Raw genomic sequence first — 23,429 nt, 5'->3', positions numbered from 1 at the left:
GTATACATGTCACCATAAAAGAGATGTTGCAAGGGATTAAAAGATTAAAAGGGTTTTCTTTTAATGCATAAATCACACTTAAGTGTTCCACAAAAAGAGATGTGCCAGTCTAGATTTAATGATGACTTTTTCATGCTTTATAGAGCTTTGTAGTGCCCATTCACATTGAATAGAAAAAATAGGCAATATTCTACCTATCATCTTCTTTTGCTTTATGTGGAAAGCTAGTAATAGAGGCCTAGATTGAGGGGTAAGTAAATGACACACATTTTCACCTTGACAGACTATTTCATGAATCATTGGTGTGATTCTATAGTGGCTGTTCACCCATCATCGGCCCTGGAGCAGATCTTTGCTCTTGTCGAGCGGCCGACTCCTTGTCAGTTCAGACAGTATTAGAGCAGCCCTGTCGAAACTGAGGTCTGCTGGCCAGAATAAGAGTGAACAGACATCATTTGTAAGGCGCAGGAAGGATGTGTGACAGGAAGGCTGCTCGGTCATTGGAAACTTTCAGTTGGTGCATGTCTGTTCTGTTTCTTTCACATTGCATGGAGTAGGCCAGTGTTAAAGGGTCTGCTTTCTGACGATTCATGGAGGTAAAATCTGTGAAGGGAAGCAATGAAGAGATCAGGGAACGTTAAAGGAACAAATGAAGAGTGCTTTACTTTTTCTGGGCTGCATTCAATTAGTCTGAGCCTGTTTTCTTTTCTTCTGTCTTCACATGAGTGGTGTTATTGTAAGATGCATCTTCATTGGCTCACCGCGAGCTCCTCTGATCTGAAAGGTTCAAACAAAAGCTTCGTTTTCTAGAAGAGAATGTTTTTGTGTCTCTATTGAATTACTGAAGTGCTCAAGAATGGATGAGTCATTCATGCGGGGGCATCGTTAGCTTTAGTGCAGCTTTTTATTCTTGCTGCTTTTTACTCTCTGATTGAGGAAATTACTCTGATTTGAGTCATGTAGATGTGTAGGTTTGCACTAATCTAGAGCAGCGTTACTTCTGCAGTCCCTTAAGGGCAACTCGCCCAATACCACTCAAATGATGTCTGTCAGAGTAGTTTGGCCTTTGATGTCTGCTCTGATAGGGAAACTCTGAGCCACCATGAAAAGTTTAAGGTATAGCAGCCCTCCAGTGTGTCTGTTGCTTGATGTGTAAATCGGAATTGAGCTGGTTTCTTCTACTCCGTGCTCTCTCTCTCTCTCTCTCTCTCTCTCTCTCTCTCTCTCTCTCTCTCTCTCTCTCTCTCTCTCTCTCTCTCTCTCTCTCTCTCTCTCTCTCTCTCTCTCTCTCTCCAGTTAGTGATGCGATTTTATTTTATTTATTTATTTTTTTTATTATTTTTTTTTTATTTATTTCGGCAGCTCTCGCGTTGGATTTTTTCTTACCCTTTCTCAGTAATCAAGTGTCTTTTTTGTGTCTTGAAGCACTATATTATATATTATTCCTGCTTATTTACATTGATTTAAAGAGGTGTTTTGTATACATAGTATTTTACCACCCATTTTTGTCAAATTAACAGATTTGGCATTTTTAAAAGGGGAGTGTGTGGTGGTGTTTTTTTTTTTTTTTTTTTTTTTTTTTTTTTTTTTTTTTTTTTTTTTTTGTTAACATGCATAGATTTAGTTTTTTTTTATTTAACGTGTAAACACTATTGGCAGTGCTTCCCACACATAGTATTCCCACTGTTCCCACTATTACCACTAACTTTACTAAGGCGGGCCACCCAAGTATATTAACGGCCACCTAAGTATATTTAGTGACACCTTTTTTTTTTCTTTTTTTTTTTACTATTATTATTATTATCCTATTACACTGTTTTGTATCCTGCCTGATATAACTAAACATCTGTGATCAATTAAGTAGTGTAAAATCTTCTCTCATTTACACCTTTCATTCTGAGTGTGCTTGAACTGTCAACACTTGCACAGTCTCACATGCACATGCAAACCCAAATAGATGCTCATTTTTGGCACTTAAAAATTCGTCTGACCAGGTTTCTAAATTTCCTAAAATGTCCAGGATTCAGCTTTTGCTTTTTGTAAAGCTGTCGATCGTTAATCGTATGCGTTTTTGCATTACCTTTTTTCTTAAGCCTACTTTCACTTGGCTTAGCGGCTGACAGAGAGAAACATTCAATAATTCATCTAAATGACTCAGAAAAACTTGACTATATAGTCGGAGAGGATGAAATGACTGGTCTAAATTGGCTGCAAAATATATGTACACCATTAGTAATGTTTAGTCAACGCATTTGCCTTATTTAAATCTACACATTTTAATCCTGTAATTTTTTTTTTTTTTTTTGAGAGAGATTGTCTCTGTATGAGTTTTTCTGTCATTTAGTTCTCATTTGCTGATTATTTTAATAAATTGATGTCATTAGGCTATATTATATATTTTTTTGATATCTTTATTTTATATACGCATCTAAATGCTTTGGCATTCAAGTGTGCTTTGAACTTGAAAGAGAGAGAAGTAGATTTGACCTGTCAGTGGGTGCCCATGGCTTCTAAATGGCATGAAAGTAAGAGAAATAGTGGATTTCTTTTCAGTCTTTTTTTTTTTTTACTTTAACCCATTGAAAAGAAACTGTGTATAAGATTGTCATAATAAATAAAGTTGTTTAAAAAAATAATAATTGTCAATTATAGTTAATTTATGTGATGTGGGTAAATAGTGTTTCAATCCGGCGTCCACCGCAAGTATATTTCAAACCTGTGGGAAGCACTGATTGATTTCCAGAGCTTCAGCAGTTTTTCTGTTTCCCCAATTTCTACATAAGTGCTTGGTCATCCTTTGTGTGAATAATGAGAGTCTTTCTAATTGCTCTGTCTTTTTGTCCCTTGTTTAGGCGGAAGGAGAAGATAATCTAAAGAAGATGCAGCTGATGGAGCTGGCCATTCTGAACGGAACATACAGAGACACCAACATCAAAGCGCGTAAGAGGATATACACATTCACACAGCTACAACTAAAACTTTATAAAAACATACAGATCAAAATCAAAAGACTTAAGGGAATTATGTGACTAGCTGTGATTGTTCCACAGTGACTAAAGAGATTTGCTTAAACAAAATCATATCTGTGTTTGTAAGGGCACACACAATAATACATCAAAGCCAACCATTGTTCAACCTTAACTAACGTGTAAATGCACACACATTCACATGCATTGGCTGTCTTATCTAACCATAAATGAGCATTTAATAAAAGCACCAAGCACTTGAGAGTTCATCAGACACAAGTGTTAATTCTAGAAAAAATCCTGCTCACCACAGACTCCTCATGAAAACATCTAATCATCTGCCCACAGTCTAGTATTTCTGTCTCTCTTTATCCCTCCCTCTGTCTCTCCCTCTCTCTTTTGCTCCCTCTTTCTCTCTCCCACTTCCTTTCAAAGCTGTTCCAAATGCAATCACAGCTTGCATAATCCTGGTGTTGTGGCATATACAATCATTTTACTGCATGATTGTGTGTTTTAGACTGTCTTCAGGTCATAAATGTGTATTACTGCTCAAATATATTTGCATATGCCTCCGCCCATGCCATGCATATTCATTACTGTGATAACATTTCCACAATGACAGAGGGTTTTGGGGTTTTTATAGTCCTCTGTAAAGCATGACCTTGTATATGTAAGTGTTGTATGGGTTTATGAATTTGTGCATGCATATTTGGATGTATATGATTGGGACGTTTCTTTTTTTCAGAGACAGATTTTTTTTTAAATTCTTTTTGGCTTCAGTGCAGAATTTTCACAAGCTTTTTAATTTTCAGCAGTGTTGTGGGTATTTCCTCTGCACATCTGCACTAAATGTCCCAGTGGCGTGTAGAGGTTTTGATTCATGTGGGAAAGCTTATGGCAATTGTAGAAAGTCAAGTAGTGTAAAGGAACAACCATAAGAAATAACATCACGCAAAGCAGTGAAGTGCTGCTTCCTCTACACGCCGCAGGATGTTGTTCAGATGTGCAGCTTTATAAATCAGTTACTCTGTGTTGTGTATTAGTGCCTCTGTTTTGATGATCGGTTTGCCCTGGTATGATCAATCATCAGTTTCTCCTTGTGTTTTAGTTTTGATTAATTTGATTTCTTTATTTATGTAATGATTTTGGTTGTGGGCTTTGTTTTAGTTTGCTTTTAGAATGTCACTTTTTGTGGTTCATTGACCATCGCATGGACTAATTTTCCTTTATTTTTTCCCCACCCCCCTTTTTTCCCCTCTTCTCGTGTGCTTCTGTTTTCCTTTTCCTTGCCTGTGCTTTTCTTACATCTGTTTTTGTGACTTCCGTCCATTTCTATTTTTTCCTCTTTCTACTCTGAAAATTGTACACGTTCACACACCCAACCTCCTCCTATCGCTCTATCTGTTCCATTCCTTTTTTCTGTGTGTCATCCTGTCTCTCCCTTTCGCTCTTTCTCTCTTTCACTCTTTGGTTTACGGCAGCCACCCTTGCGTTCTCTCTTGCAGCAGCGGCAGCGGCTGCTCAAGGCCCTCGGCTGATCGCGGCCCCTCCGGGTCAGGTCCTCCCCCCAGCCACCCTCAGGCCCCCCACTCCGGCAGGGACCCCCATCATGAACATCATTAGGCCCACTCAGATGGCCACTGTGCTACCCAATGGCACCCCTACCCTGGTGCCCCCGTCACCTGATGCAGGCATTATCTACACCACGCCCTACGACTACCCTTATGCCTTGGCACCCACGTCTCTGCTGGAATATCCCATCGAGCACAGCGGAGTCCTAGGTAAGCGGGCGTGGGGGCTTGGCACTTCACCCTTTGGTGTCCCGCAAGAGGGCACTCCCGGGGTGTTTTACGGGGGCATATTGGATGGGGCGTCACCCAGCCCTGTTCAGGACTCACTGAAAGGTAAATATGTAATGACTAGCTCATGCTAGCAGTCTGGGTAACCCAAGTGATTAAAGACAATAGTTACATAAATACAGATACATGTTATGCCGCTGAGACGGGCTGGGAAAGGGACCACTTACCTGTGTCTTAAACTAGGTTTATTTGTCTTTCTAAATGTATTTATTTATTTTTTGCTGCTGTGTAAGAAGTCTTTTCTCAGGACAAACACACACACATTTGCTCTCGCAGACAGTCGCGATATGCTTGCTAGCACACATCTTTTTTTTTTTTTTCTCGTCTCTTTCTTGCCGGAGGCTTTGTCAGGCAGGCTACTGGTGGATCCCCTTGGATTTCTCCTGGCTTTTGAAATCATTTCTCTCCTCCCTGCTGTAGCAGGCCTTGGTACCAGTGCCGAGCGCCAGAGAGTGAGTGAGAACCCAGAGTCCCGTTGGGGATGTTCATTAAATTCTTCCACTATTCTCACTGTATCCAATTGTCTTATTTTTACCCTTGTGAACTTGAGCGCCCGACCCTATTCGGAGAGAATTACCCATGCTCCCCTGTCTAGTGAGGGGCTTCTGCAAATGCTCGCAAAGGAGATAATAACTACCACTTCACAACGTCTTTCACAGACTCGTCACATTTCATCAAAGCTATGTAAAGATTTACAGATCAATTGTTTAAGTGGACATGCTGGTCAATAACATGAAGTCCCAGTGTTGTGCTTGAATAGCTTTGGCTTTTGATTGGATCTGCTCTGGTGATGGTTCACTGGATTCTGTACAGTCGGCACATTTGGATCTTCTGCTGTTCTGATGGTTCTGAGTTTTCACTTTTAAATTTAAACACTCACTAGCTTAGCAGCTTTTTATTTACTTACAGTATTGATCCAGTATCAAACCACCCCCAGACCAGACCATGTTCTCCCTCACTCACACACTTGTTCACTCACTGGGCTTCTGTGCAATCAAAAGTGATTTGTTGGACATCTGCTGTTGCAGCATAGCATGTGGGCGTACACATAGACGAAGGTAAATCTTAGAGCTTCCAGAATTTCTCTTAAGAGGAGAGTAAAAACATTTGTCTTTAGCAACTGTTCTGTGATTTCATTATGCGATTTGGTACAGTTGGCACACCTTGGCAGGCCCACATGGAGAATCATTGAGAATGAAATGCCTGTCATCCTCAAGGTTCATTCCCCCTTCCTTCAACAATCTGCCTCAGTCTGCTCACACAGAGCAAAAGAAAAAAAAAACAATAGTGTCATTGCCATGTTAAATCATTTAAATACATTTATGTAGAAGTATAGCATTATGTAAAGAATAAAAGTACATCCTGTACCAGTATGGATTTAAATTATTTTCATACCAAGACAAAAAAAAAAATCATATCTGCTAGATTCACATCCGGAGTTCAGTTTCAGGTAGATGATTATAAAATGTTTTATTGATTGACTGTCAATATATAGAGCAAAAGGGGAGTAGAAGCATTGCATTTTCCCCTTTTTTAGTTTATAGAAAGATTTGCTGTTGAATAGACAAACTTTTCAACTTCTATTTGTATGGAACAATTCTTAAACTGTTGTCAATAGTTATCCCAGGTAGATTCGTTCTGTTTTTCATTTCAGTTTTATCACTGACGTGTAGTTCCAGTCTTTTAGGGTTTTTTTTCTCTTTTTTTTTTTTAATCTGTTTTTTTATCAGTTTTTTTGTCTTTTTATTTGTGCGTTCTTGTGAGCAGAGAAGAAAGTGTTTAAATAGTTTGTTGAAATGCAGCTAGCGTGAGTCAGGTCCTGTCAGACATAAATAACAGGGTGTCAAAATGTCATTACAAATTGCTATCAAATGTTGAAGCTTTCGCTATATTGATTTTGTTTTTTCATAAAACACTTTTTTTCTTCAATGATTCCTTGCCCACCCGTCTCAAACTATTTTAGGATCTTGTGAGTCAAATCAATTACTATGTAATTTTAAGTTGCAAGTTATATTATTACTTTGTATGCGTTTATTAAACTTGCATATTCTACCCAATGTTTTAAAATTGTGAATGTTCTATATGTAGAATCATTATGAGTATATATTTAAATATAAATGAGAACTCGTGTAAAGCCTGTTTCACAGTTAGCCTGTTTAAATTTCAACTGATTCTCTTAAATGAATCAGATCACTGTAGAGTGTACCCTGCTTCAGTGTTAGAGGCAGGTTGTCTGCTCTAGCTGTGCTCCACAGGCTTTGTTTCTGTTTATTTGTTTGTTTTTTGTTTTCTCTGAACTAAACCATGTCTAACCTTATGGACCTGTTGTAATCTAGGTGCAATGGCTACTAAAGTGCGGAGACATGATTCACGGGTCCATCCTTACCAAAGGATAGTGACCGCAGACAGAGGTTAGTTAGAAAAGATATTCCTATTTTTTATTATTATTTCTTGTGTGTCTGTGTATATAATTACACTGCATATTTTTGACTATGGAAATGTTTACATAAAAAATAATGCCTCTGGATACACTCAGGTTTAAAAAAAAAATGAATATAACTGAATCAAATGTGTTTAAGTAGCCTTAAATGGCGGCGCATTCCTTATCTCCACCTACATCCAAAATATAAACTGTTGTATTGTTGTTGTTGCTTTATTTCCTGATTGTTAAAATCATCTTAAGATACAAAAAGACTGTATTGCATTTGTTGTCAGCACTGGCTAAGTGCTTAAGTTATTACCTCACTTTATATATATATATATATATATATATATATATATATATATATATATATATATATATATATATATATATATATATATATATATATATATATATATATATATATATATATATATATATATATATATATATATATATATATATATATATATATATATATATAATTTTATTATTTTATTATTATTATTTTTTTATCTCAGGTTAAGCTCATAGTATTTGATATGTTCATCTCTTTAAGTGCAGAGTTGTACTCCACACCCAGTTATATTTAGGTACTATTTTTCAAGTATTTTTTTGATAGCGGATGTGTTTTTGAATGTGTATAAACATTTACTGACAAATAAAGAGAAAGTCTAAAGCGATATTTCTCGATTTTTATCTGTTTATTTGCGTAACTTAGAATAGCTCTCTGATTCCCCCTCACAACTAATGACACTGTTCGTAACACGCATTTCGACTCAAGACACTAAAATGTTACTAGTTTTTGTTTGTATGTGTTTTTCTCGTTTGTCCATGCGATACCTCTCTGCTTTTGTTTGTGGGAACATGGGGCATTTTAGTGCTTTAATTACATGTAATAACGTTCTGATTGAACCGATCATGATGTTAGCATGTCATGATCATAACCAGGCTTAGCCTGTGTTTGTCTCTTGGCCATGGGATTAGGGGGTTAAACAAAGATTGCATTCATTTTGCTGTTAAAGTGATGTCATTCCGGTCTCTTCTTGCTAACTAATATCTTTTCTACCTTTTTTTTTTTTTTCCTTTTTTTTATTTTCGTTTTTGTTCCTAACCACCTAGCCGCCACCGGCAACTAACAAATGACCTCTGAACTCTGAACTCTTCACCCAATGATGAGCCGCCCAAGCCTGCCTGCTGATCAGATTAACTGGTAATTGCCTTTTGCTAGCCTGGTGGATGCAGAGAGAGAGGCACCTGTCCAAGCAGTGATCCTAACACAAACCAACATAAAACACAACAACCCTCCATATACCAACACGTTGTGTAGCGATAACAACGATGATATTCTTTATTGTTTTGTTCATTTTTAGTACTATTATTTCTTTCTTTTTCTTTTTTAAATCTCAAATGACTGGGTGGATGTTAACAGTGATGTTGCATTACCCGAAAATCTGCACTGAATTTAAAAGCAATAAAGAAGCGTCTTCTGCTAATTCAGCCCTTAAATGCATTTATACTTAAACTCCAGTAAAAAAAAATCTTGGTGACCCTAGTTTTACCAGTCATGACGCTAAACTGGGCATCAGAATCCAGTTGTCTATCCGCTATCCCCACCCATTGAAACTGTCACAATGAATCAACAAAAGAAAAAGAAGGAAAGAAATCTGCACTCACTCCAACTTGTGTATTTCCTGTCCTTCTCTGATGTAATCCTGTGTTTTTCAGTTGATGAGTTTTACTGTGCTGACACATTCTGGGTGTGCCTGCCTAGCTGACTTAGAGCATGGCTACAATGACAGACTGCAAAAAGCTTGTTTTGATTTCTTTGTTCTTTGTTACTTTTCCCTGTTTTGTTTTTCTTATGTTTCCATGTAATCTTAATAGCATTTGGCAATACGTGCAGGTTTATACGTGCTGTACCAATGCCAGCTCAATAGGGGGCAGTAATCGGAGTCAGGCTGTGCAAGAGATTGGGGTGAAGTGTTTTCGGAGTCTTTAAATCTAGGATATTCAGGGTTGGACAGCTGGGATATGAACCGGAATCAGTTTACCGAACTATGCCATCCCAAAACTCTCAACCCTTCCCCACATACAGTGCCTGAACTTTCTAAAAAATCTTTCTTTGAATGAGCTGTGAGATAAAAGACAAAAAAAAAAGTATTATGTGTGCGCATTTAGCCAAAGGGTTTCCATTTAATGAATTTCTTCTATATAAATAAGTATGTATCTAACCGCCAAGGGTTCTGTCATTTTAGTCTAGAGTTTGAGAAGGTTTGATGTCATGCCTGTATCTGTTTGTTATAATAGCAAATCCTAAAATGAAATGGTGATGAATTGTCCCTTAAGACGCTAATTTCCCAGAGGATGTACAAAAGCATTGAACACTAAGGAAGATGAATGAGGTAGACAGAACGGGGAAGGGCTTTAACTCACTTCCAACCTTTTTCTGTTTGATTAATCCAAATTTTATTATTTTCAAGTCTCCCCCAACCCCTGTCCCAACTTCCAAAAAATGTGTTAATCTGAGTTAAAACTAAACACAGGTGTGCTTGTAAAATGCCTTCACAAACGAAAAACAACTGTGAATTATTTGGATTTGCCGAATCAAACAGCCCATCCACAATGTGTCCTGCACATCCCCCCTCCCACTCTTATTTCTATACACCCTCTCAAAAAACATAGGATGTGAAAGCCATGTCTGCCTGTTCAAATTGCTTTATACATACATATATATCTCTATATAAATGTATACAAATGTATATATGTCATTGCATACTAAAATACAGAAAGATCAAAATTAGATACTTTTACAGGGTGCTGGAGAAGAAATATATTTTTGGCAATTTTAGCTTTTTATACTTGCAGTTACAAAAATATGAAACTAATAAAAAAAATAAAAAATGTTTGTAGAATAGTACAGCGAAAGGTGGTAAAGAAATGTTGCGTGATTTTTGGATACTATTGGCCAGGGGGGTGGGGAGCAGACCAAACTAGTCAAACCTTGGAATGTCAGAGGAATTGCATGATGTTAAAGGAGAAGAGAACAGTTAGAGAGAGTTAAGTGCCTTATACCAGCGGTCGTTTTTTTTTTTTTTTTCCGAGTGTTACATTCTGTTCAATAATATCCAGTACCAACTAGCGTAGAGTTGAGGGAGGGTTTGTGAAGAGGAAGCACCCCAAGAGTTAAACCACGAGGCTGTTGCAGTGTTGTGCCACTGAATCTATTCTATGCAAAGGAATAGCAGTCATTTGACCAGCTAACTATGTGCCATGATTCGTCTTCCCGACATTAATTTGAAGTCTCGTTGTTTGATGTTTTTCCTTTAATCCCCATTTGAACAAATAGTTTATTTGTTCTTTTTTATTATTGCATTATTATTCTTATATTATGAGGACAAAATCAGCAATGCTGTCTATGTATTTGGTTACTGTGATTTCTGTCAAGAGCAACTGCCAATCATGATGATGTGGAAGTCTGCCAGGCGTTTTAGAATAGAGAGATTTCTCAATTAATTGGACTTTACCTGAAACCTCCTCTTGTTTCAAGACTTACAGGCTGGAAACATTCAGTCATTGCCTGAGTTTTTTTTTTTTTTTTTTTTTTTTTTTTTTTTTGCCAAAATATACTTAGTTTTATGCCAAGGAAGTTTATTTGTGCTTTTTGTTTTGTTTTTTGAGAAAGAGAAATGCATAATTGTTTAGCTCACTTTGGGTGTTTCACAAATGCAAGATGTAGCTCTGCAGTGCACTCAACTGTGAAGAACAAATAATGCAGAGAGAGAGAGAGAATCTAGCATTTATTAAAAGTATTACTGAGAAAGAAGGGCATGTGGATATTTGTCTGCTGCCACATCAGTGCCAAACCTGAGATCACAGAGGAGCCGCAGTATCAAATAACACACACTTTTTCAGTCATTGAAACAACTGGAGGTGTTCATCACATTCAATAAGGTTACACTCAATTTTGTGTCCTGTAACCCTGGCAGCCTTCGGTGTAGTCTTGTTCTCTTCAATTTTGTTACTCAAGAAGGTCAATGTCTTTTTTTTTTCCTCTTCAGTGTTAGATACATGTTTTTAAGCATATTGAAATAATGAAATGCAATATTAGAGAGGAGCAGAGATGCCGGAATGAAAACAGAGAAGCAAACAGTATTAAACGAATGCCCTCTGCCATGTTACTACGTGCTGTTATTGTTTTGGAGTTGGGTTTTAGTCTATCAGGTGTACGGAGAAATCTCTTGTTCTCTTCCGCCTGCCGACTACATGTGTAATAATGTAAATTACAGCCATTGTTACAGGTTTCTAATGTATTTTTCTAACTTCATTTTCTATGTACAATTCATTTTTTTCTGATCTCTTTTGTGATGAAACCCACTACACTTTTATTTTGGTTTTCCATGTCCTCTCTTTTCCTCTGCCCTCCCTCTCGGCCCACTCTTTACTCAGATCTGTCTCTCTTATTGGGAGCGTTGCCTTTTCCTCCAGTTATTTTTGTTTTTCTTGCTGATTCTTTAGCTTGTTTAACTCATTAGCAACTTATTAGTTCCTCTTGTCATAGGTATTTTTACATGCTTGCATTTAGTTTTTATGGTGTATGCTGTTATTTTTTCTTATTAACCTCCTTGGCATTTATTTTAATAAAACATTCTTAGTAAGAATTTTACTAACTTGCTGATATTATTTTGTGTTGTGTTCTTTTTTTAACCAATTTAATGAATCTACTACCTTGGTCTGGTTCACGGACTAACACGATTAAATCTGGTGTGAACATTCTCACATTTTCTCACAAATATGCACATGTACAGACACACTCATACTCAAATGCCTTTTCAGAGGTGCATACACATTTAATCTCTCTATCTCTGTCTCACACAGACACACACACTCTCTCTTCCACGCAGTCTAACAGGTAAATGTGCACGAGGCAGTCCGTCCTTCACTCGCTCCTGCACTCTTGTCACTGTAGAAATCTTCCCAAGCGTGTTGTGCTGCCATGCCTTGTCTGCCTCACTGTTCACGCAGTTTACTGGTGCTACTGGTGTTTCCTCTTTATTTTGTTTGAAAATGTACAAAAACAAATGCTGCTTTCTTTTAAACTGGATGTAATTGGGATTTAGATTTTTATAGAATTAAAAAGGGTGAGTTCATTCCAAAATGTCAAATTGGACTTTGCGAACATAAACGCAAGAGCACAAATGAAGAGATTTATAATGAAATCTTTCTCTTCAAAACATTCACCAAGAGCAAAGCAAGTGGAGCAGTTCTATTTCAGTGTTCTGAACAAACAGGATTGTTTATGATCACCATAATTTTGCACATTGTAGAAGCATTGTGCATCATACCTGGTTTACATGTGAGAATAAACCTCGCTGGTTCTTGCTGAAGCTCAAACATGCTGTGTGATGAACCGGAATGAACCTTTTTTTCCACAAGTCAAGCATGTTTGAGCTTCTTAACTTGTTTTTGGATCAATATTTGTATGTAAATAAAAACCAAAATAAGAACAGCGATGTTTCTTTAGAACGCTTTCTTTAAAACTGCTCAATATTCATTTGTTTTTGATTTCTTTATGAATATTTTGAAGGAAAATATAGATTGAAGAGACTCATGGAGGGATTTTATTTTAAAATATTGGTAACGCTTTCTATTAAGCTTGTGTGTATAATTCTTGATCCATTATAATGCTTGCATGTAACATACACTACCAAATAATGTCCTATTGAGAATCATACCAACAAACTTCTTTTTCAGTTAATCAGTACTTATCAGTAAAATTCAGTTAATCAGTAAACCGTTAATCAGTACTTTTAATCTATTCACTATTTTCTTTAAATGTATCCTGAATTATTTTCACGATAAGAATGAACTTCTAAATACGATTAGTTTGTTCATTCAGTTAACCTTAGATCATTTTTGTGTATAAATAAATGTTAGGATACTTTTTTAATCTACATGATTTTCCCCAACACATTAAAAATCAATATGATATCTTATAGCTGTATTTTTTACCAGGCAAAGAGCACTTCTAATGTTTTAGCACTTTAGAATTGGGAACACTTTCTCTAATTATCACTTTTGTAACATCTAATGTGTCGTTTATTAATATTAACCCTTTAACTGCCTGCTCTACCAAATGGTTGACTATATTTTGACTGTTTTAAATGATGGTTTACACTGAACAGCATTGATGGTTTACAAAAAAATCGAACATAATCCTGTTGCACCACTACACTTGATTGGTTTTATTGTAAAAGAAAACATGTTAAATGAGAATCTGAAATATATTATGGCATACTTCAATAAATAAAGGTGATTTAGTATTCAAAGATGTTTTATTTTGATTATATTATAAAATAAATTGGTCTTACACTTATTATCAGATTTTTCATAGTATATGTATTCCTGTGTTTTTTCTGTTAACTGACATATCCACCATTTGGTAGAGGTTGATATTTTAGAAATTATGTGATGTGTTGCAAAGAAATGCATTTAGTGTGTTAACTAGCGACATTAGGAGTTAAGAAATGCAATTCAAAATATTTTATTGGCGGTGCAGTTAAAAGGGTTAATGTAGTATGTAGCAGTTTGGTTCAGGTGTAGGATTAAGGGATGTAGTCATACAGGATAAGGCATTAATCAGCCCAAATAGCCAATCTAATAAGCAATTGGGGGAAAAAAGTAGGATAGTCCCCTTAATAAAGTTTTACAATTTAACAAAAAGCTTTGTTTTTGTCACTAAGCAGTAAAAAAACAACCGTCAACAAACCATAAAATATGAAAGGGGTATATTTTTAACTTAAACAAATTTATTAGTTATGCATGAGATGAAATAAATTATATATTAATACATTATGAATACTGTTATAGTCCATTAGAATTACATGCTTCATAGAAAGCGTTATCAAATATCTTTATTTGTGCTCCAAAGATGCACTAATTCCACGGGGGTTTGGAATGACACAAGCGTGAGTAAAGAATTAAATAACAATTTTGGATTGAACACTTTTTTTTTTCTTTAAATAATAATACAAAATCCAATGATAACTGGAAAGATTTCATAAAATGTATCCTTGTGACCCTCAGGAATCATTGTATTTACTGCCACGGTCGAATGTATGAGCAAAGTAAGTGTCCATTCTGGCCCAAATTCTCCAGTGCATCTGTTCTTTCATTCAGACTTTATATATAGTTTTTGAAGGTCGTTTGACCTGCAGAGGCGGTGGCGAGTCGGTGTCTGGAAGGCCTGCTAGCTGTTTGCTTTCAGAGCATCTAAGTGGACAAAAATACTAACAAACTAGTCTGCCCTTGTAGGAACTGCTTGGATACTAAAGGCAGTGTCCTCACTGTGTAACACATTTACAATAAGTGAACACTATTTTTTTGTCTGAAGGGAAATGTTTTGTAAGCACAACCCAATCACAATGTGTATTGAAGTTTTTCTGTTCATTGAAATTGAAGTTTTTGCGCATTGCAGCTGCACAAATAAATGTTTGTTTTTTAGACCATCTTGATCCCAAGCTTCAGAATGTAAAACGAATGATATACAAGTTGTACTTATCTTCATTTTGAAGAGCGATTAATAAAGCCTTAATATTATATTAATAAAAAGCAAAAAAAGCCCTCAGGGAATGTTTTTCACAGGTTACAATCACCAGCTTTCCAATTTGTTGTGCTTTAATATGTTTTGATAAATCATTTGATTATAATGCACCTGTACTTAGACAAACTGAATGAGAAATGTATGTAGTTTAATAGAGCATTTAAGGAGTTTATAGCATGTTCATCCAAAGAACTGCAGCATTAAAAACCTATTCAATAAAAAAAAATCATCACTGTTTTGTTTTTAATAAAGACCTTGTTGCTAAAATCTCACACCAAACTCGCAGGTTTGTCCAAAAACATATATACTGTATAAATACTGTCAGAACTTCCATTGATTTATTAAGGATTGTAAATTAAACCTATTTTTAGTAAAGTACACTGATCAAAAAGGTGAGAAGGTTAAGTCCGTATATAGTTTCTATTTGATGTATAAAAGCGGTGGATGAGATCTTTCAGAATTTGTGAAAAGATGACCTGTTATTGATGTAATGTGTGAAATAAAGGGCCGTGTTTCCAGTGTGATGCTGTATATGAGCCTGTGTTTTATTAGCTCATTGCTTTCAGAGGACATCAGATCAAGCTCTCTCGCTTTGCAGTTTCAATTCATGACCTCGTGCTCAGGTAAGTTACATTCAATTAAAGAATACCAGCGAGTCTAAATGTCACAGGTTTATTTACTGTAGCGTGTACAATGAAGCAGATTCTGTGAGTCTAACCTGCAGGGCAGAAACTGATGCAGGTTTTTATGCGGCTTTCATCTGTGTGGGAGTGGTGAACTGATAAAACATCAGACGCTGGACACTGTTTCACCATTTGGGTTTTATTCACTCCATGTAATACATCAACTCTGAGAATTTAAGCTTGTAGCTACAACCAATCTGATCTAACGGCACAGGAATGCTTAAACTGTTAGTTCATCCCAAAATGAAAAACCATTTCATTCATCATTTACTTGCCTTCGTGTCATTTCAGACGCCATTCATTTATTCTTCTTCAGAACAAATTATTATATTTAAATCAAGTCTGAGAGATTTCTTGGTGTTTTACAATGAGTTCCTACACTGAAAGATGATGTCTGCTAACTCTTACAAATAATGTGTTGAATTTAAAGAACTTAAATTTAGTAATGTTCAACTTAATTTGTTTGTTTAAATTCAGCCCAAATAAACTGTTCACAACCCCTTACCTTTCAGTGGATTTTTTTAATTATGACATCTCAAATTAGAATTCCAACCCAGAACTATAGAGAAACTAAAAACAACCCAACTTAAGAACCCAGTTCGGCTGCTTAGACCATCAACAGAAGGTGAAACAGTGGTGGTACGTGGTTTATTAGAATTTCTGTCTGTGTTATCCTCAGTGATGTCTCACTAGGTCTACTATAGTAATTTACCACAGTCTATCAAAATACAGATTTTTGTGTTCTTGAAATACATTCAGGGGCGCTGCTGACCGGTCCGGGTTCTATGACAACATTCGTGGGTGTCGCAAAAAGTGAAGAGCATAGTGGTTCTGGTGGGCCCCTAATAGTATCTCTGTGGGCCCCAAAACGGCGTGAGCCCTTAGAATCATCCTAACTTTCCCCCGCCCAGCGGCGCCCCTGATTACATTGCTGTGTCTATTGATAGATTTTGCTTCAAATTAGATTTCTCATTCAAAGTAATTAATCACAAATTAATCCCATTTAATATTTTACCAAGAAAATTACGCAGAAAATGAATTAAATCATTGTTAAGTGAGAGTTCGAAAAATAAACCAGCAACCAAACTCAGGATGCCTGAAGCGCAACTGCATTACACATCGGGAAAAGTTAAAGCACGTTAACTTTAAGGCTAAAATGGCCATGTTTATTTATTTATTTACAAAAAAGGAAAATTGTCTTCTGCTAATTTAATTCACTCAGCAATAAATTAAACCGCTCTTGATCTGAATGGCCAATTCAATCATTATTTCACCAGATTTGTTCAAAATGCAGATTTTTTCAGAAGTAAAACCTCTGTTTTACATGCCGAATGAAGATGCTTTTCACTGTATAGGCAGTGTTGGGGACTTTTAGTTACTTTATAGAGTAATGCATGACAATATTAAGTTACTCCCCAAAAAAGTAATGCGTTGCGTTACTTTTGAGTTACTTTTCCATACCTGCCTGAGGCTTGATCTCTCAGAACTGGAAGGTTATTATTTTTTTAAATACAGGAGCTCTGCATTTAACGACACACCGTAAAACCTACACCTACATTTACCTTTAAAATATTAATAAAAAATAGAATAATGTTACCTTTTGAGAACTTCCTGGTGCTATACATGCTGTAAAAACAGATTAATACAATTTTAAAGCAACGTGTTTGATATTTTTGTGTTAATAATTCAGTAAAAGCACTGTCTATTAAGAGAATCCACCTTTCTTCCATGTGTTCAAATGAATGAGAATACTTCCATCACAGAAATGTAAGGCTCTACCATCTTGTTTCTTGAGAACTGTTCTCTCATTAAATCTGATTCAACATGATCACACTCATTTTAATTCAGCAAACTATTCTTTAAAAGTGTATTCATCTAAAAAGTAACTCAAATATTATGACTTTTTAAAACGAATGCGTTACTTTACTCTATACTTAGAAAAGTAATATTATATATTATATGATATATTATATATATATTGGTAATAGTTTTATGTGGTTTCTAAAATATCACAGAATAATACCTCCTAATATCTCCTTTTTAGTACATTTATGCAGTCATACATTCGGTAGAAATTGTTAAACCGACTGAACCCATTTGAGATATACATGTATGCACGACATGCTTAATAATAAACACAGCACTTTGTTACACTGTTCAGATTAAAGTTACAAAAAACACTTTATACACAGATATAGTTACAGACAAAGCTTAAAGCGATGGTTCACCCAAAAATGAAAAATAACTCATTTACTCTCCCTCATGTGACTTTAAACCTTTATGAGTTTCTTTCTTGTAGAAAGCTGTTTGCTAATTTCCAGCAACCAACATTTTTCAAACTATCTTCTTTTGTGAAGAAAGAAACTTTTGAACAAGTTAACAGCGAGTAAACAGCATTTTCATTTTTGGGTAAACTATGCCTTTAAATCACTTAATCTGTGATTGTGTAGCCAAGCACAGTGTATCAAAGTCTGAGAGATCAAGCGTGATTAACTACTAAGTTACTGGCACTCAAACAAAAACCTTTTTCTTTCCTTTTGATCTGTGTCTCCTTTTCTCCCCTAAATGATAAGCAGATTTAAATTTGTATTTTCTCTTTTTAAAAAAAAATCTTTGTGTTTCGATCAATTAGTCAAGTTAAAAATGGATTTGAAACTCAAGGCACAGTTGTGTGGCTCCATTCCCTCGTGGCCCGGCTCATCTCCGGCTTCCCCAGCGTCTCTCTTGCTCTCTCTGAGACTTTCGGTGTTTTGTATGAAGGCGGAAGTCAGTTTTGGCCAGCAGAAGTCGAGAGATCAAAAGCGTGTTTGTAAGTGGAGCAGCTGGCAGCTTTATCAGAGAGAGGGAGGCTGTCGCGAGTAACAAACGAGCCCGGTTCCTGCAGAATAAATCAGGAGCATTCATCAGGACACAGCTGCGTGTGGTGTGCGAACGAGAGAGATGCTCTTTTCTATGTGTTTTTGGTATCTCGTGGAGCTTGATGAATAGTGTCTTGTGCTTCAGGTCTCAATGACCAGCTGCTGTGGAAGAACTTATATTTCTGTCGCTCCGAAATCCTGTTTACTGAGAGGAAGAACACACCGTTGCTGGAGCTTTTCTCCATAATGCTATGAACAACTCATAATTGGCTGTCAGAATTAGCCATCATCACAGGAAACACTGTTACAGAATTAATATAAGAATGTAATATCTGGGATATGACAGTGTTGGCATTGGTAATTATTATTTTTTTTTAAATATATATTTGATTTAAATATTTTAAAATAAAAAAATTCATTAAAAAATAAATGTAAAGTACTAAATAAACTTTGAATAATGCTGATCTGACAAAAACCGGTTCATTTGTTTTTCTTTTATTAAAATAACTTTTAAATATAAATATTAAATAAATTGTTGCATTGTTGAAGAACTAAAACGACTAAAACTGAAATATAAAATCATAGCACAAAAAAGCTACAATTTACAAAAGAACTGAACTTTCTGCCAGTGTTGGGACAGTAATAAAGGGCCAGTTCACACAAAAGTGAAACGTGAAGGTTTGAATTGACATCAGGATAATGAATAAATGATGAATAAATGATTTTTTAACCAATACAACACTGGCCAGTATATTAGGTACACCTTACTAGTACTGGGTTGGACCCCCTTTTGCCACAGCCATATCACCCTACCGCCCAAGATCGTTTACTACCTGAAGTTAAGCAGGGCTGCGCCTGGTCAGTACCTGGATGGTAGACCACATGGGAAAACTTGGTTGCTGTTGGAAGTGATGTTAGTGAGGCCAGTGGTCTGTGTGAGTTCTAGTGCCCCAGTATAGTGAAGGAGACACCATTCTGTCAGTGAGCACTGTCTTTCGGATGAGACGTTATACTGAGGTTCTGACTGTCTGTGGTCATTAAAAATCCCATGGCACTTCTCGTAAAGAGTAGGGATGTAACCCCAGCGTCCTTGCCAAATTCCCTTCATCGGGCCTTACCCATCCACTGATTGACTATCACTGTCTCTCCACTCCATCGATAGCTGGTGTGTGGTGAGTGCACTGGCACCAATGTCCTGTGGCTGCAGTCTCATTGTCAACGTGGATGCTGCACACTGGTGGTGGTATGAAGAGACCCCCTCATGATTGAAACATGATTGATAAAAAAAATATTACCAGACATACTGTGACAATTTCCTTGCTCTGTTGAACATTATTTGGAAAAATGTGTATATATATATATATATATATATATATATATATATATATATATATATATTTTTTTTTTTTTTTTAAGTTATATATATTTATAATTATGAGCCTTAAAGTTTATGTTAATTAACAAAAAAACAAGACACATAATAATCATACTGTTAATAATAATAATTTCTATGTTAAAATGTATGATTATGATAACATATATGAATAAAAATAGAGCAATTAATATATTCAAAAGGTCATATTTACAGAATATTTTTATGAGATTGTTATAATCACTTGTGTGATCATTATTAAGCCTAAGTATGCACACAATTCATGACTGGGAAATATTTATAAAATAATATATCAAAAAAAAAAAGAAAAGAAGAGTTTAGATGCAAAAAACTCTAGTGCTGTCTGAAATTTTCATCAAAAATTAGCATTTTTCCCAGGTTGTTGTGTGTAGTTTCAGTAATTTTACCCTTCGTGCAAAGAATATGTTATTTGCATTGTCTTTAAAGTGAAAGAAATGAACATAAACATAGGAGGCTGAGGAAAACACACATTTCAGATGAAAAGTTCAGACGGTCTTTGCATCTGAACTCTTCAAAAGTAAATAAAAACTATCCAACTATTGGACATAGTGTGCAATCATAAACTTATAGTCATTTTGAGTCTGGTACGAGTATGAACTGGCTGCAATGGGACGTTTTAAAGTATCAAGCCACACAGCAAGAAAATTACAAACAGCCATACCTGCATGTCATTTTTCAGTGTGAGGAGCCTGTAATATGATTCACCACAATTTAAACAGTACGTCGACTTCCTCCATGTGGAGCAGACGGACAGTGCATTAACATCTGTGCCTCTCTCCTTCTCCATCCCGCTCGCTCTCAATCATTTCACTTGATGATAAATGAGCATTTTGTCCCTGACTGTGTGCTTCTTCTATTCCTCTAATTAATCTGTTTGGTGGGTGTAAACATTAAACTCTGTGCTCTATCTCAGATTAATCTCTCTTGTCAAAGATACTTGTGCATAGAGAGGAAAGTGTTCCCTGAGGGCAGAAAAAAAGTCTTATAGGTGTTCAAAGAAACTTTTCATACAGGATATACACATACACAAAAAAAGATTTCAAGAGTTCACACTTAGCTGATGATTGATTATAAGCAAGTTTGGCATGCTGTCCCGGGAGAGAGCCCTCAGCTCAAAAGGTCCTTGAGCCCTGGGCTCCCTCTCGTTTGCAGGGCGAGAGGGGAGCTTTGAGCTCAGATAGATCTCGACAACTGCCTCCATACTGGAACTAAGCTGAAGGAAAATAATGAATGAAAGTTGTCAATGTTTAATTTGTCCAACCATATTTCAACTCCAAACTTCTTGTGCAGAGCTGCAGTCAAGATGCTGGAGGCTGGAGATTTAGCGGAATCTGTTTAAAAAGAAGCTCTCAAACTACATTACAGCCATCAGTTTATAAAAGTAAACCTGTTGTCAAGTGTGATTTTGGTTTTTGGTTTTCCCCCATATATTGGCTAATTGGCCAATAAAGGTAAGAACTGAATGATTTCTTTTTTATGTCTCTTACCTTGCTTCATACTCCATATCCCCCATCTAAAATACAAATGCATGGCTTTTCACTCATCAAAATATTAAACCACCCAACCGGCACATAACCAGTCTTCAATGTTAAAGGGCACCTATGATGAAAATCAACTTTTGTAAGCTGTTTGGACAGAACTGTGTCTATGTATAGTGTGTCCACAGTCATATTGGGGTGATATAAAGACAATAATACTCTTTTTTTTTCTTGACATTAAAATAGGATCCAAATTCCTCTCATTTTGAGGCTGACCCCAACTTGACCCCAACTTAAAATAGGTCCCCTTTAAAATATGGTCAAAATAATGGCAGTTGTTGTTTGAACACTGAAGCTACGCTGATACAAATTTTAATGTTGAACGGTTGAAAACCGCCTGCTCATGACTAACCTTCAATGTTGAAATATGGTTGGACAAATTAAACATTGACAACTTTCATTCATTAATTTTCCTTCAGCTTAGTTTCCTTCAGCTTAGAACGGATGCCCTTCAAGCCGCAACTCAGCACTGGGAAATACCCACACACTCTTGCATTCACACATACACACACACTTCTACAATACAGCCAATTTAGTTTCTCCAGTTCACTTATAGCTCATCTCTTTGACCTGTGGGGGAAACTGGAGCACCTGGAGGAAACCCACGCGAACACAAGGAGAACATGCAAACTCCACACAGAAATGCCAACTGGCCTAGCCGGGACTCAAACCAACTACCATTCCTGCTGTGAGGTGATAGTGATAGCCACTGAGCCACTGTGCTGCCACATACAACATTCAAATAATGTTAAATAAAGTGGTTGAAAAGGTTAACAGAAACATGTATAAGTCAATGTTGAAATGTTACCAGGATTTGTATATTGACTCAATGACTGGGTCATACTAAACCCAGTGTAAAAAAACTGTGTATTATCTTGCATCAACTTTCACATTTCTTAAGATTTACTCATGATTAGCAAGTAATCATGGATATTCGAATGCTGAATTCTCTAATTGTATGACTCCATGATGAAAGTTCAATGTGATGACACTCGAATCAAAGCAATAGGTCCCTATAGAGCTGTTCACACCAGGCGCAATCAACTGTGGCTCGACAAATCAGGGTTTTTTGTTATCCAGCCAGTGTGTCAGTTTCCTTCCCCAATGCCCTGTGATGAAATGTAAATAGGACATACATCAGATTTCATCTTTAGATCATGTCCCCCGAGCTGCTGCAGTTGCACAAAAGAGAGACTGGTGGCACTATAGTAAAGAAAGCTGTTCTGAAAACCAACATAGAAGCTGAAGAAGAGTATTCAGGAAAAGTGAAGTGATTGATATATTTGAGTCTGAGAACAGAGAATGGTCTGATAAAAGTCACAGCAACTTTAAAAACATCAACAAAAAAGTTTTATGGCAAGGAATATTTGGACTTGAGGGTAAGTTTAGTAATTTATCATAACTCTTTAAGCATGGAAGATAGTTTGTGTTTGTGATGTATACCAAACTTTATCTAAATTTACTGCTGCATACTGTGCAGTTGATGGGGTTAAAGCCAAATGGAAAAATATCAGGATGAGTGTTGTAATGGGAGTCTGCCAAAAAATGCAATTCTATGGTCAGCGCTACCTTAGTGTAGGCATACATTTGCTGAAGGCCAGCGGTCATTAAGTGTTTGGTGTAAAAGCATGTCTGTGATTTGATTTGTACTAAGTGGGACATCATATTGACACTTTATTTGCATATTATGCATATGCAGTGTTATTGCCAATGATTGGACAAACATCATGCGACCATTGTGTATTGCTGACTGTTGGCAGGTTGTGTTGTTGATGTTGTTTGAAGCATTTCTGCCATTGAATGAAACAGTGTCTGCTTCACTCCAGCTGACAAGTTTTCCATCACTATTTGAAATTTTTGCCACTCAACTGTTTATATGCGACACATGGTGCGTTTTACATTTACATTCTATATCCTAACACCGAGTCATTTCAGACAGTACATGTTTTGCAATGCAATGCAAAAGTGGTGCCAACACAGCAAAAGAGCTGCTTCCTGCCTCATAGACTCAGGTAAAGTGCAGTGATAGTTCTAAAGAGGGGCACTCTATGGCTTCTGGGTCCCATGTAGTGTTCTGAGTCGCCCT

The 23,429-nt window shown here is 36.4% G+C and overlaps 1 protein-coding gene across 5 annotated transcripts in view; it reads left to right on the top strand.

Moving 5' to 3' along the window:
• The window catches only part of qkia (QKI, KH domain containing, RNA binding a), an 84,106-nt gene extending 72,193 nt beyond the window's left edge, over positions 1-11,913 (top strand). The window contains exons 5-8 of one of the 5 annotated variants that reach the window (XM_056476899.1): positions 2,853-2,940; positions 4,472-4,870; positions 7,162-7,236; positions 8,370-11,913. In XM_056476899.1, coding sequence (XP_056332874.1) covers positions 2,853-2,940; positions 4,472-4,870; positions 7,162-7,236; positions 8,370-8,386 — 579 coding nt within the window. In that variant the 3' untranslated portion in view covers positions 8,387-11,913. Of the gene's footprint in view, positions 1-2,852; positions 2,941-4,447; positions 4,871-7,161; positions 7,242-8,369 lie in introns of those variants that run through there. The other 4 variants (XM_056476898.1, XM_056476904.1, XM_056476902.1 and 1 more) reach the window with 4 other exon arrangements.
• The last annotated feature ends 11,516 nt before the right edge of the window (positions 11,914-23,429 follow it).

The sequence above is a fragment of the Danio aesculapii genome, chromosome 17 (genome assembly GCF_903798145.1).
Source record: "Danio aesculapii chromosome 17, fDanAes4.1, whole genome shotgun sequence".
Lineage (NCBI taxonomy): Eukaryota > Metazoa > Chordata > Actinopteri > Cypriniformes > Danionidae > Danio > Danio aesculapii.
Note: the sequence above shows the minus strand (reverse complement) of the source record. Positions and strands in the feature narration are given on the sequence as shown.